This window comes from Pseudophryne corroboree, chromosome 5 (assembly GCF_028390025.1).
Source record: "Pseudophryne corroboree isolate aPseCor3 chromosome 5, aPseCor3.hap2, whole genome shotgun sequence".
Classification (NCBI taxonomy): Eukaryota; Metazoa; Chordata; class Amphibia; order Anura; family Myobatrachidae; genus Pseudophryne; species Pseudophryne corroboree.
The window spans coordinates 582,150,410-582,164,868 of NC_086448.1; the positions used below are offsets into that span (position 1 = coordinate 582,150,410).

At 45.2% G+C, this 14,459-nt stretch overlaps 1 protein-coding gene across 6 annotated transcripts in view; it reads right to left on the reverse strand.

Annotated features, from left to right (window-relative positions):
• LOC134928073 (beta-Ala-His dipeptidase-like) overlaps positions 1-14,459 on the reverse strand; it is a 100,900-nt gene that overhangs the window by 55,530 nt on the left and 30,911 nt on the right. For 5 of the 6 annotated variants that reach the window (XM_063923356.1, XM_063923353.1, XM_063923354.1 and 2 more), the window contains 2 exons: positions 10,714-10,821; positions 6,779-6,922 (listed from right to left, as the gene is read on the reverse strand). In XM_063923356.1, the coding sequence (XP_063779426.1) occupies positions 6,779-6,922; positions 10,714-10,821 (252 nt within the window). The remainder of the gene's footprint in view (positions 1-6,778; positions 6,923-10,713; positions 10,822-14,459) is intronic. The other variant, XM_063923358.1, reaches the window with a different exon arrangement.

Consider the following 14,459-nt stretch of genomic DNA (forward strand, 5'->3'; position numbering starts at 1 on the left):
CCCTGTCTGTTTACGTGGGCGACTGCCGTGATGTTGTCCGACTGGATCAACACCGGCTGACCCTGAAGCAGGGGTTTTGCCAGGCTTAGAGCATTGTAAATCGCTCTTAGCTCCAGTATATTTATGTGAAGAGACATCTCCAGGCTTGACCATACTCCCTGGAAGTTTCTTCCCTGTGTGACCGCTCCCCAGCCTCTCAGACTGGCATCCGTGGTCACCAGGACCCAGTCCTGTATGCCGAATCTGCGGCCTTCTAACAGATGAGCACTCTGCAACCACCACAGAAGAGACACCCTTGTCCGTGGCGATAAGGTTATCCGCTGATGCATCTGCAGATGCGATCCGGACCATTTGTCCAGCAGATCCCACTGAAAAGTTCGTGCGTGGAATCTGCCGAATGGGATTGCTTCGTAAGAAGCCACCATCTTTCCCAGGACTCTTGTGCATTGATGCACAGACACTTTTCCTGGTTTTAGGAGGTTCCTGACAAGTTCGGATAACTCCTTGGCTTTCTCCTCCGGAAGAAACACCTTTTTCTGAACCGTGTCCAGAATCATTCCCAGGAACAGCAGACGTGTTGTCGGGGTCAACTGAGATTTTGGAAAATTCAGAATCCACCCGTGTTGTTGCAGCACTACTTGGGTTAGTGCTACTCCGTCCTCCAGCTGTTCTCTGGACCTTGCCCTTATCAGGAGATCGTCCAAGTAAGGGATAATTAATACGCCTCTTCTTCGCAGAAGAATCATCATTTCGGCCATTACCTTGGTAAAGACCCGAGGTGCCGTGGACAATCCAAACGGCAGCGTCTGAAACTGATAATGACAGTTTTGCACCACGAACCTGAGGTACCCTTGATGTGAAGGGCAAATTGGGACATGCAGGTAAGCATCTTTTATGTCCAGGGACACCATAAAGTCCCCTTCTTCCAGATTCGCTATCACTGCTCTGAGTGATTCCATCTTGAACTTGAATTTTTGTATGTACAGGTTCAAAGATTTCAGATTTAGAATAGGTCTTACCGAGCCGTCCGGCTTCGGTACCACAAATAGCGTGGAGTAATACCCCTTTCCCTGTTGTAGGAGGGGTACCTTGACTATCACCTGCTGAGAAAACAGCTTGTGAATGGCTTCCAATACCGTCGCCCTGTCTGAGGGAGACGTTGGCAAAGCAGACTTTAGGAACCGGCGAGGGGGAGACTTCTTGAATTCCAACCTGTAACCCTGAGATACTACCTGCAGGATCCAGGGGTCCACCTGTGAGCAAGCCCACTGCGCGCTGAAATTCTTGAGTCGACCCCCCACCGTTCCTGAGTCCGCTTGTAAAGCCCCAGCGTCATGCTGAGGGCTTTGCAGAACCCGCGGAGGGCTTCTGTTCCTGGGAAGGAGCTGCTTGCTGCCCTCTCTTACCCTTTCCTCTGCCTCGGGGCAGATATGACTGTCCTTTTGCCCGCTTGGTCTTATAGGACCGAAAGGACTGCGGCTGAAAAGACGGTGTCTTTTTCTGTTGGGAGGGGGTCTGAGGTAAAAAGGTGGATTTCCCGGCAGTTGCCGTGGCCACCAAATCCGATAGACCGACGCCAAATAATTCCTCCCCTTTATACGGCAATACTTCCATATGCCGTTTGGAATCCGCATCACCTGACCACTGTCGTGTCCATAAACTTCTTCTGGCAGATATGGACATCGCACTTACTCTCGATGCCAGAGTGCAAATATCCCTCTGAGCATCTCGCATATAAAGAAAAGCATCCTTTAATTGCTCTAAAGTCTGTAAAATACTGTCCCTATCCAGGGTATCAATATTTTCAGTCAGGGAATCCGACCAGACCACCCCAGCACTGCACATCCAGGCTGAGGCGATGGCTGGTCGCAGTATAACACCAGTATGTGTGTATATACTTTTTAGGGTAGTTTCCAGCCTCCTATCAGCTGGATCCTTGAGGGCGGCCGTATCAGGAGACGGTAACGCCACTTGTTTTGATAAGCGTGTGAGCGCCTTATCCACCTTAGGGGGTGTTTCCCAGCGCGCCCTAACCTCTGGCGGGAAAGGGTATAATGCCAATAACTTTTTTGGAATTAGCACTTTTCTATCTGGGTTAACCCACGCTTCATCACATACATCATTCAATTCCTCTGATTCAGGAAAAACTACAGGTAGTTTTTTCACCCCCCACATAATACCCCTTTTTGTGGTACTTGTAGTATCAGAGATATGCAAAGCCTCCTTCATTGCCGTTATCATATAACGTGTGGCCCTACTGGAAAATACGTTTGTTTCTTCACCGTCGACACTAGATTCAGTGTCCGTGTCTGGGTCTGTGTCGACCGACTGAGGTAAAGGGCGTTTTACAGCCCCTGACGGTGTCTGAGACGCCTGGGCAGGTACTAACTGGTTTGCCGGCCGTCTCATGTCGTCAACTGATTTTTGTAATGTGCTGACATTATCACGTAATTCCATAAACAAAGCCATCCATTCCGGTGTCGACTCCCTGGGGGGTGACATCACCATTACCGGCAATTGCTCTGCCTCCACACCAACATCGTCCTCATACATGTCGACACACACGTACCGACACACAGGAGACACACAGGGAATGCTCTATTGAAGACAGGACCCCACTAGCCCTTTGGGGAGACAGAGGGAGAGTTTGCCAGCACACACCCAAGCGCTATAATATATATGGGAACAACCCTATATAAGTGTTGTATCCTTATAGCAGCTTAAATATAGTAATATCGCCAAAAAAAGTGCCCCCCCTCTCTGTTTTACCCTGTTTCTGTAGTGCAGTGCAGGGGAGAGTCCTGGGAGCCTTCCTCACAGCGGAGCTGAGCAGGAAAATGGCGCTGTGTGCTGAGGAGAATAAGCCCCGCCCCCTATTTCGGCGGGCTCTTCTCCGGAGTTTGTGAGATCTGGCAGGGGTTAAATACATCCATATAGCCTCAAGGGCTATATGTGATGTATTTTTAGCTATAAAAAGGTATTATACATTGCTGCCCAGGGCGCCCCCCCAGCGCCCTGCACCCTCCGTGACCGCTGTGTGAAGTGTGCTGACAACAATGGCGCACAGCTGCAGTGCTGTGCGCTACCTCAGGAAGACTGAAAAGTCTTCTGCCGCCTGCTTCTGGACCTCTTCCATCTTCGGCATCTGCAAGGGGGGTCGGCGGCGCGGCTCCGGGACCGGACTCCATGGCTGGGCCTGTGTTCGATCCCTCTGGAGCTAATGGTGTCCAGTAGCCTAAGAAGCCAATCCATCCTGCACGCAGGTGAGTTGACTTCTCTCCCCTAAGTCCCTCGATGCAGTGAGCCTGTTGCCAGCAGGACTCACTGAAAATAAAAAACCTAAAAACTTTTTCTAAGCAGCTCTTTAGGAGAGCCACCTAGATTGCACCCTGCAAGGACGGGCACAAAAACCTAACTGAGGCTTGGAGGAGGGTCATAGGGGGAGGAGCCAGTGCACACCACCTGATCCTAAAGCTTTATTTTTGTGCCCTGTCTCCTGCGGAGCCGCTAATCCCCATGGTCCTGACGGAGTCCCCAGCATCCACTAGGACGTTAGAGAAATACGTATTAAAGTATATCTTTGTGAAAATCCTATATCAATATAAAACCTGACGCACCAAGCCCCCTCAGGTTATAGAATATAGGGATAGCAAGTTGAGTGAAAGACACGAAATGGACACCACTCAGCTATCTAATGCACACACAGATAGTCACAGTTTGTACAATGCAGAGGTTATTACTAACAATAATACTGCACTGGACTAGCTTATATATATAGCTATATAGTCAATAGATATAACACTGCACAGTAAGAACTGGATGTATATCACAGGGTAATTGTACTAGAAAACCCTGACTAAATGCACTCTTTCTTAACTAGCACTGTCTAAAAGGCAGGTAGAATACTTAAGTGTCATGTAAAGTCACAGCAATGACAACCAGGCGGCTTTACACAGGAGGATTTGCCCAAGCAGTCCCAGGAACAGTGAAGCTGAGAGATAATGGCGCCCAGACACTGACAGGGAGTGAGGGAGAGACAGATATGCAGCTCCAGGGCGGAAACATTTGTGGGAAATGGCGCCCTGGGGTTGGGGGGAGGGGCTTCAGGTCTAAGCCTTATCCCCCTGCTGGCAAAACCACCGGGTACTGCGAGCTACTGAAAATGGTTTAGAGAGAAAACCTGACCTGCACCCATGCCCTGGTGATCTAGTGGGATCGCCTGTACTGCCACAGGGTCCACTGCCAGCGCGCGCGCGGCTCGCCTCCCACTGACCGCGCCGGATCGCGATAAAGACCGGGTCCCGCAAGCGGGACCCACTCACCACCTCCCGAAGCGCGGCCACGCGATCCCGGAGAGCCCACGTCGTGTGTGCCTGACGTGAAGAAAACCAGAGCCTCCTGCTGTAGTTATCCGGCAACCAGGGCTCGGGAGTGTACAGCGCCGCTGGGGAGAGCTGGAGCTGCAGCAGTGAATGTCTTCTGACATTTACCACCGCTGCTGCCCTTGAAGTCTTCACTTTTTTCTTAAAAAAAAGCTCTTCTTAGGGCTGCCTGGAGCAGCCCCTCTGTTATGTGCCTGCTTACTGCAGCACCAACTACAGAACTGAGCTCCTGTGCAGGGAGGCGGGGTTATAGAGGAGGCGGCGCTGTGCATTCTGGGAACAGTCAAAGCTTTGAGCCTGTTGGTGCCTCGGATCAAGATCCTACTCTACACCCCAATGTCTATCCTTGTGGAGCCCAGTGTATCCCGCAGCAGAAAGTTAAGGTTAGGTACCGGGGAGGAAGGGTTAGGTTTAGGCACTGAGAGGGGGAGGTTAGTGTTAGGCACCAAGTGGGGAGGGTTAGGTTTAGGGAGCGGGGAAGGGAGGGTTAGGGTTAGGCACCACCGGAGAGAGTTATATTTAGGCACCCACAAATGGAGGGTTAGGTTACTTTACAGGGGGCTGTCAGGATTCTGATGGCCGGGATGCTGCCGTCGACCACAGGTATCTGGTCCATCAGGAAATCATACTGAACCCATCTAGATTTTAGTTAGGCTTTTGACACGCGGTCCCACGTCACAATGCTAAATAAACTGGAAAGCGTGATTGGATTCTAAGGGTTTTTAGAAGTGGAGATGTTGCCCATAGCAACCAATCAGAATCTAGCTAATAACTTATAGAAGGTCCTAGATAAATGATAAGTAGAATTCGATTGATTGGTTGCTATGGGCAACATTTCCGCTTCTAAAAATCCGTACTTTAGTAAATATACCCTTAAGATGGTTGAATGGATAAGAGCTTGGTTGCAGGATAGGAAACAGACAGTTGTAGTTAATACAGTGCATTCTACAGAGGGAAAGGTTACCAATGGTACACCCCAGGGATCTGTACTTGGACCAGTGCTTTATAATATCTTTGTTGACTACATTATAAATGGTATTGAAGGGAAAGTATGCATATTTGCAGATGACACAAAGTTATGCAAAAAGGTAGACACACCAAGAGGGGTAAAATAAATGACTCTAGGTAGACTAGAGGAAGGGGCAAGAATTTGTCAACTACAGTTTAATGTAAAAAAATGCTAAATCATGCACTTGGGTCTCAAAAACCCAAAGGCTAAATAAAGGGATCTAGGTGTCACTATTTCAGATGAGTTAAAGGCAGGGAGACAATGTAACAAAGCAATGAGGAAGGCTAGTCAGATGCTTGGTTGCATAGGAAAAGGAATCAGTAGAAGTAAGGAAGAATAATGACACTATCATTGGTACGGCCTCATCTAGAATTTCTGTGTTCAGTTCTGGAGACCTTATCTCCAGAAGGATATTAATACATTAGAGATTATACAAAGAAGGGTAACTAAAATGGTGGATGGCCTAGATCACTAAATTTACCAGGAAAGACTAAAATATCTTAATATGTATAGTTTGGAGGAGAGAAGGGGAAGGGGGGACGTGATATACCAAGGGTTTTAACACAGTCCAGGGGGGAAACATTCTTCAAATGAAGAGTATTAGAACTCGAGGACATGCACTGATACTGGTGTGAGGCAAATTCAGGGCAAATGTAAGGAAAAATTACTTCTGGTAGTGGATAGTACAATAGCCTCCCATCAGGTGTGCTAGAGGATAATACAGTATAGCAATTTACACATGCTTGGGATAGGCATAAGGATATACTTACAAAGACCTGAGAAACAAATAGAGTTGAAGTTACCAAAAGAAAAAAGAGCAGATTAGATGGGCCAAGAGGTTCTTATTTGCAGTCAATTTCTAGGTTTCTATGTTGATGCTGTGTCTTCGGATGCAGCAGTGGATCACAGTAACCAGCAGGAGGCGTCTATTTAGACAAGACGCCTCCTGTGACATTGACATATTTTTGCATCCCAAGACGCAGCTGCTGAGTGACCTGTGTCCATCACTGAATCAGTCCCATAGTCATACACTGCACACATTTGCATTCTTTACTATGTACTACAGTATGTGAGTTAAATCCTTTGTTATTATTTTGCGAAACATGTGATTATACTTTGCTACTATTTATTGTGAGCCTTCATTTGCACAGCTATTCTGGACATAGTATTATAGTAACTCTGGAAAAATAGGTAAAATGAAGTGAAAATATTAATTTAGAATGTATTATTGGCTGTTTCCTTTCTCACATTATGGGTATATTAAACACTATTCTTATTATTGCAATATGTATACTAGATAAGTCAAACATATATCTCCTTTGTTATCATACTAGATATACCATAAGATGATACGGATATGCTGCATAAATGGCATACTAGCACTTACCCTTTCAAAGCCCATATCTACTAGCTGTACAGAGGCTCCCAAAGTTTTAATCCTCTCTGCCGTCATTTCCACCATTCGGATCAATTCTGGACGATACTGAGGGTCACTGGAATCACTTGGAACAGCCACCCACTCTTTAAGGTTCTGTCCAAAAATTAAGTTAAATATGAACTATTAATATAGTTGCACATGCCTGTCATCAGCCTGACTTACAGAACAGTGCAATAAATGACACAGTATTGTATATACTTTGGTATGGTTTGTGAGAAACTGAAGCGCTACTTTCCCTTTGCTGCCTGGGGTCTAGACTCCTGGGATTTTCCTGTGATCCCTGGGGAATAGATATATGAATGTGGATGCGGTGTTTGGCACCCTGGGCGCTGGGTGAATGAAAGTGTACGTATAATCAGGTACACGTGGGTAAAAATATATCAAACTTTATGTTGCTTAAAATCAAAGAACATACAACATATATCAAACATGAAATAAAAACAATAGGGTGATGTGCATGTACCCAAAATGAAAAAAAACAAACAAAGTTAGTCTCAGTAGTGGGAGCATACCCGGTGTGTGGATGTGGAGCCGCTGAGGTGTGAAAGCGGGGTGTGTCCAGGAAACACCCTGCTGGGCTCCAAGGCTTTTCACCGGATAAGTCTGTGGTTCCTTCCTGAGAACAAAGAGTCACTCCTTACACTGGAGGTGCACCCGACACATTTCGAGCTCCTGGCTCTTTATCAAGGCAGAGTGTGTATACTTTACCCACATTCACAGCTGATGAAAAATGGTCTGGGTCAGTGCTTTCCAAACATTTCTGAATCACGGTGCCCTAGAGTATCAGAATGTTTTTCACGGCACCACTCGGCCAAAAGTTTCTTATTAAGAAATTCAGAAAAAAAATAAAAATTAAGTAAATTGTGTTTATAGGTCATCCTTGGGGTCAGTTATGTGGTGGGACAGAATTCACTTCTGTTTGTCCACATAAGTTATGATTGGATGCCACAAGCACTGGTTTTGCCTATTACATTGACCCTAAATAATTTGAATTAGTCCTGGACCACCAAGCCAGGGCACCCCTGCAAGTGTCTCGTGTCACCATACGATGCCACGGCCCACGGCACCCAGTTTTGGGAACCACTGGTCTAGGTGAAATAAGAAAAACGATATATGATATGGTAGAATATCTAATAAATATGTTATGTATATACCTATGCAATAAAACTACACTAACTCCAGACTAGGAGGGCTGGCCAAAGACTTGTTTGGAGTCTTTTAGATAGATAATTACACATAAGAGAAATAAAAAATGAGTGGATCCCACGGCGCATCTACTGTAGCAAGCTCAGCTCTACAACCAACTTTCAAACTTCCCTTATTTGCTCTATGTCAGTGCACTGTAGTACAGTAATGATATATTTCCATGGTGACAGTTATCTGAAGTACACATATACAGTATATTCATGATCAACAATACCTTCCTAATAGAATTTCTGTCTAAACCAACCAACCAACCAACCAACCAACCAACCGAAAGCTACAGTTAGGTCTCAGACATTTTTGCATGCCTGTCATAAGCAAAAAAATAGCATAATGTCAGATATTATAATGGAGGATATGTATAAAGCCTTGGAGAGAGATTGGAGATAGAAAATACCAGCCAATCAGCTCTTAACTGCCATGTTACAGGCTGGGCTTGAAAAATGACAGTTAAGAGCTAGTTGGTATTTTGGGGTCTATTTACTAAGCCTTGAATGGAGATAAAGGGGGGTACACACGGAGCGATAATCTAAACAATCTGACTAGATTGCTTAGATTTTCAGCAAGATCGCTCCGTGTGTAGCCCTAACAGCGATAGCGATGCGCAGCCCCGCGCATCGCTATCGCTGTTGCTAGATTGGCCTGCATGCAGGCCAATCTAGCGGGTCGCTCACTTCACCCGCTGGGTGAAGTGAGCGGCCCCCCGTCGACCCCCGCACGCTCAGCACAGATCACGCTGTGTTGAGCGCCGGGAGAGATGTGTGCTGAGCGGTTCGCTCAGCACACATCTCTCCAGCATCGGGCCGTGAGTACTGGCCTATAAGGTTGCTGGAGATAAAGTACCAGCCAATTGGCTCCTAACTGCCATGTCACAAGCTGGGCTTGAAAAATGACAGTTAGGAGCCGATTGGCTGGTACTTTATCTCCAGCCACTTTATCTCTCTCCAAGTCTTAGCACATAGGGGCTGATTTATCAACGAGTTTTATCATACACACTGAGATTTAAAACTAGTTGTGTATGATAAATGGTGCCACAGCCAATCAGCTCCTAACTGTCATGCATTTGGAAAATGACATTTGGGAGCTGATTCACTGGAGCACCGTTTATCATACGCAGCGGGTTTTAAAACACATTGCGTATGGTAAAACTCCTTGATAAATCCACTCCATAGACTCCTTGTCTCTCTCCAAACTTTTCTACATCTTCCCCTATATACCCTAATGTGACATGCAATACTTTAGTTTTATGTATTGTACTGTATGGAATTATTGGCCGATATTGTGCCGATATTTATCTTAATAAATATCCTTTCTGTAATGAATTTTTTGAAGTTTAAGATATGCCTTTATCTACAGTAAACTCATTTTGTTTGGCCTAAATTTAGACAGCAAATCTCAGCTGTAAGGGTGCATGTATTTTATGTTATGAGCATTTGAAAATCTAGCGTATGATACTGCATCAGCATTTGAAAAAATGATAAAACAGATTAAAGTGACGAGGACAACTACTTTACCTTTAAAAAAATTATTTAAAAAATGCATATATATGAAACACAGTGTCTTTACTGGCATCAGACACTGATCATAGCATACACAGGCTTGGGCCTGCTCACACAGGTACATAACTTAAGATTAACAAATAAAAATTCATATTTTAGCGCTCCCCGTGCTCAACAGTCATTCTGCTGCAATGACCAGCAGCCACCATTCGCCATGCTTTCCTGGCACTGCCAACGTCCACAGTCACTGGCACTACAAACCTGCATCCTACTAGCTGGCCCCTAATAGGAATCAATGCAAAGTGCAGTGGGTGTATGGGAGTTTTAAATTCTTCCCGTTCTTAGTGATGAGTTCCTGCTGGATCTGGACAATCCACAAAAGCCAGAGTTCCAAATCTCTACTGCAGCTGCAGTGTATATCCCTAATATCATGGTCTATAACACTGGTGCTTGTTTCTAATTTATAGGAGTCACAATGTTGTTTTTCAATTATTAGTTTAACTACTTATCAAATGTTACTTTAACACAACAAGGATATTTTGATCTAGTCATCATGACCTGCAGTAGTACATACCAAACCGCAATTGATGTACTTCCTTAAAGGCATATATGCAGATGTGGCCAAGTCTATTTAAGTCACATCTCCGGAGAGTATGCTAGAGTTACATTTACACTGTACTGAAGCTTCTCATGCCACAAAGGCACATTACTCTACTTGAAACTGTAAATACATACAGATGCATTTTTCTGCACACACAGAGTGCGGCAAAGTGCATTATTGTGCAATGCATTTGGACTTCCACCTTTATATTAGGCCCTGAATCAGTAAGTAACACGTGCAGAATATCATGCATAGTTGCAGATTCAATTACCCATGGTGTTTGCCACGTGGCTAGAGCTCCAGGTTCAATACCCACAGCTATTCAATTATTAAGCAATATTTTATTGGGCATTAACCCATAGAGTCTAGGATAGGTGCCTGGAATCTACTGGTTAGCCCATGGTTTAAGTCACCAGGGTGCATTTAATGCTTCTTTTTAATATCCACATGAAGTGCACCCTCTGGGGCTTAAGGCGCGGAGAAGCAACACTTAACTGAGCAGCTCAGGTTTGTTAGGCATTACCATAAAAAAGAAGATACTTCTATTTTAAGAATAATTTATTTTATGAATCCTCACTTACCTGAACAAAATCATTTTGATGTTCATCAATGTAACTGAAAATAACTTCTTCTAAGTTCTCAGCTGCATCGGCTACAAGCGGCAGCATGATTAATGGAGCGATGAAGATCTGCAAATAAGTAAAAGCATGTGTACAGTAGAACTGAGTATGTATAGTGTTTTTATGTGGCAATACCAGATGTAGTGTACATGTCATGTCAAGCAGTGAGAACATCGCTGTGTGTGCATTATCAGCTGAAAGCAGTCCTTTGTTCCATCAGCCAGAGGGTTGCATAATGTTGCATATTGTCAATAGCTCCTTGAGAGTTCCAAGGAAACACTGACTGCTTCCTTTCATTTTAAGAGAGGAATTTAAAAACTTTTCCTGTCGCATATTCCAGTTTCCTATTTCAAATATGTTAATTTTTCTAACTATGGAAATATCTGATTGGTTGTTAGGAGTTAAATATGAATCGGTGCTGGAAGTGGAGTGGTATATAGCGGTATGGCATACTGCCACTGCGAGCACTGGGTATAGGGGTTTAATTGCACATCTGTGCAGACTGCCAGCTTCGCTCAGTGCATTCATTTCTGCATTGAGAATCTGCTGAGGAGACTGACAATCCCCCTTTCTTCTCATTGGTGGAGAGAGGGAGTGCCAGCTACTGGATTGTTCAAGCTCCACTCTACCCTATAGACCCGCCACCGCCTGGACCTGAGATTGCGTGCCCTGTCCACACCACTGTGTCTGGAAGCATGGTCTGAGAAGGGGGGGATGAGAGGCATCTTTTACAGAAGAATCCTTCGGCTGCCCCACGCACCCGCCTGATAGTAAGACTCGCTGAAACTGGAAGACAACAGCTCTGCTATAGTGAATACCTGCTGCTGGCTGGAGTAATAAAGAGAGGTGAGTGATTCAGAGGTGCATGGGTAAGGGATGTAAGGACATACTTGCAGACTTTTAAATTCTCCTCTCAAGGAGAAACTCAGAGAGGAGACACTGCTTGCGCCTTTGGAGGGGGGCTCTAGGCTTTCAGTCACTAAGCCCACCCCCAACAGGATGTGATTCACAGGTTTGCGAGACTGGGCAGGGCTTAGTGATGTGAATGTGCATCATTAAGCCCCACCCCTTTCATACTTGCACTGTAATTCTTTGTAAAATCTCCTCATACTGCCCGCTTCACTAGGAAGAGTAGAGTAGGTAAGTATGTGTAAGGAGGGAGACAAAAGTGCTGAGTTAAAGAGTGATAGAAGCTATAAGAGGTGCAGGGGATAAATAAGAAAAGGAGTGGTGCAGGGATAAGAGAGGGAAGAAGAGGTACAGGGGTGATAGAGGGAAGGAGTGAGATGTGCAGGGATGAGAGAGGGAAAGAGAGGTGTAGGAGTGATAGAGAGAAGGAAGGAGTAAGAGGTGAAGGAGTTCGAGTTGGAAAGAGGGAGTGAGAGGTACCATGGATGAGAGAGGGCAAGTGAGGTGTAGGGGTGATAGAGGGATGGAAGGAATGAGAGGTGCAGGAGTAAGAGAGAGAAGGAGGGAGTGAGAGGTGCAGGGATGAGAGAGGGAAGGAGAGGTGTAGGGGTGATAGAGGGAAGGAGGGAGTGAGTGATGAAGGCGTTCGAGAGTGAAAGGTGGTATGAGAGGTGCCATGGATGAGAGAGGGCAGGAGAGGTGTAATGGTGATTGAGGGAGTGAGAGGTGTAAGGGTGATAGAGAGAATAAGGGAGGGAGTGAAAAGTGCAGGGTTAAAGAGGGATAGAGGCTATGAGAGGAGCAGGGGGTAAGTAAGAAAAAGAGGGAGTAATAGGTGCAGGGGTGAGAGACAGAAGGACAGGCATCACAGGTTGGATAACTGTATATCATACAATGTGGTTTCTAGTGTTAAAAAAAAGTATCTAAAATTGATATCTCATTTCAAAACCCCTAAAGCTTCTGGAGTTCTAGGTGTACCCCAGATCCCCAGCTATTCTATAAAATTTCCCATAACCCCACTGTGACCACTGGATATGATGTTAATACATGTGCCCTATTGGTTCAACTGTTAAAGCAGAATTAACATTTGCATGATAAAGTACATAGGGCCTAATTCAGACCTGATCGTAGCAGCAAATTTGTTAGCAGTTGGGCAAAACCATGGTGGTCATTCCGAGTTGATTGCTAGCTGCTTTCGTTTGCTGTGCAGCGATGAGGCAAAAAAAAAACACAGCACTTCTGTGCATGCGTATGCGGCGCAATGCGCACGCGCGATGTACTATTACAACGAACTATGTAGTTTCACACAGGGTCTTGCAAAGCTTTTCAGTCGCACTGCTTGCCGCAGAGTGATTGACATGAAGTGGGCATTTCTGGGTGGCAACTGACAGTTTTCAGGGAGTGTTCGGAAAAACGCAGGCGTGACAGAAAAAACGCAGGCGTGGCTAGGAGAACATAGGGCGTGTTTGTGACATCAAAACAGGAACTGAACAGTCTGAAGTGATCGCAAGCGCTGAGTAGCTTTTGAGCTACTCTAAAACTGCACAAAAAAAATTTGTAGCCGCTCTGCGATCCTTTCGTTTGCACTTCTGCTAAGCTAAATTACACTCCCAGTGGGAGGCGGCATAGCGTTTGCATGGCTGCTAAAAACTGCTAGCGAGCGAACAACTCGGAATGACCACCCATGCGCACTGCAGATGGGGCAGATATAACATGTGCAGTTAGATCTGGGTGGGGTGTGTTCAAACTGAAATCTAAATTGCAATGTATATATAAAGCAGCCAGTATTTACCCAGCACAGAAACAACATAACCCACCAAAATCTAACTCCCCCCTGCAGTGCACATGGTTTTGCCCATCTGCTAACAAATTTGCTGCTACGATCAACTCTGAATTACCCCCATAGTGATAGTCTGTAAAATGTATTCCTACCTCAAAAAAGCCTCTAAATTTATTTTGGGTGTGAGGTATGCTCCTTCTGAGGGAGAAAGCTGGAACGCTGTGCTACATTTGCAAGGAATACATTATATAATGTAATATTATATATATATATATATATATATATATATATATATATATATATATACACACACACACACACACACACACACACACACACTGATTCTAGTTAGACCAGTCTAACTGGATTACTGGGCAAAACAAATGATTAACGCTACAGTCCCCTGTTTTAAAATAAATCACTCTGATAACCTGTATGAAGACCCATTGGTGGTCATTCAGAGTTGATCGCTAGCTGTTTTCGGTCGCTGCGCAGCGATCAGGCAAAAAAGTGGCACTTCTGCGCATGCGGCGCAATGCGCACGCACAACGTACTTTCACAACGGCCGATGCAGTTTGACACAAGGTCTAGCGAAGCATTTCAGTCGCACTGCTGGCCGCAGAGTGATTGACATGAAGGGGGCGTTTCTGGGAGTCAACTGACTGTTTTCAGGGAGTGTTCGAAAAAACGCAGGCGTGACAAGAAAAATGCAGGCGTGAACTGAACAGTCTGAAGTGATCGCAAGCGCTGAGTAGGTCTGAAGCTGCACATATTTTTTTTTGTAGCCGCTGTGTGATCCTTTCGTTCGCACTTCTGCTAAGCTAAAATACACTCCCAGAGGGCGGCGGCTTAGTGTTTGCACGACTGCTACAAACTGCTAGCGAGCGAACAACTTGGAATGACCACCATTGTTTTATTAATTTGTGCCTTTCAGTAATTTCAGTAATTAACCTAATATTTTTCACTCTTTGTTTTACATCACACAAACGTAATAAAACGTCAGCCTCTGGAATTGAGG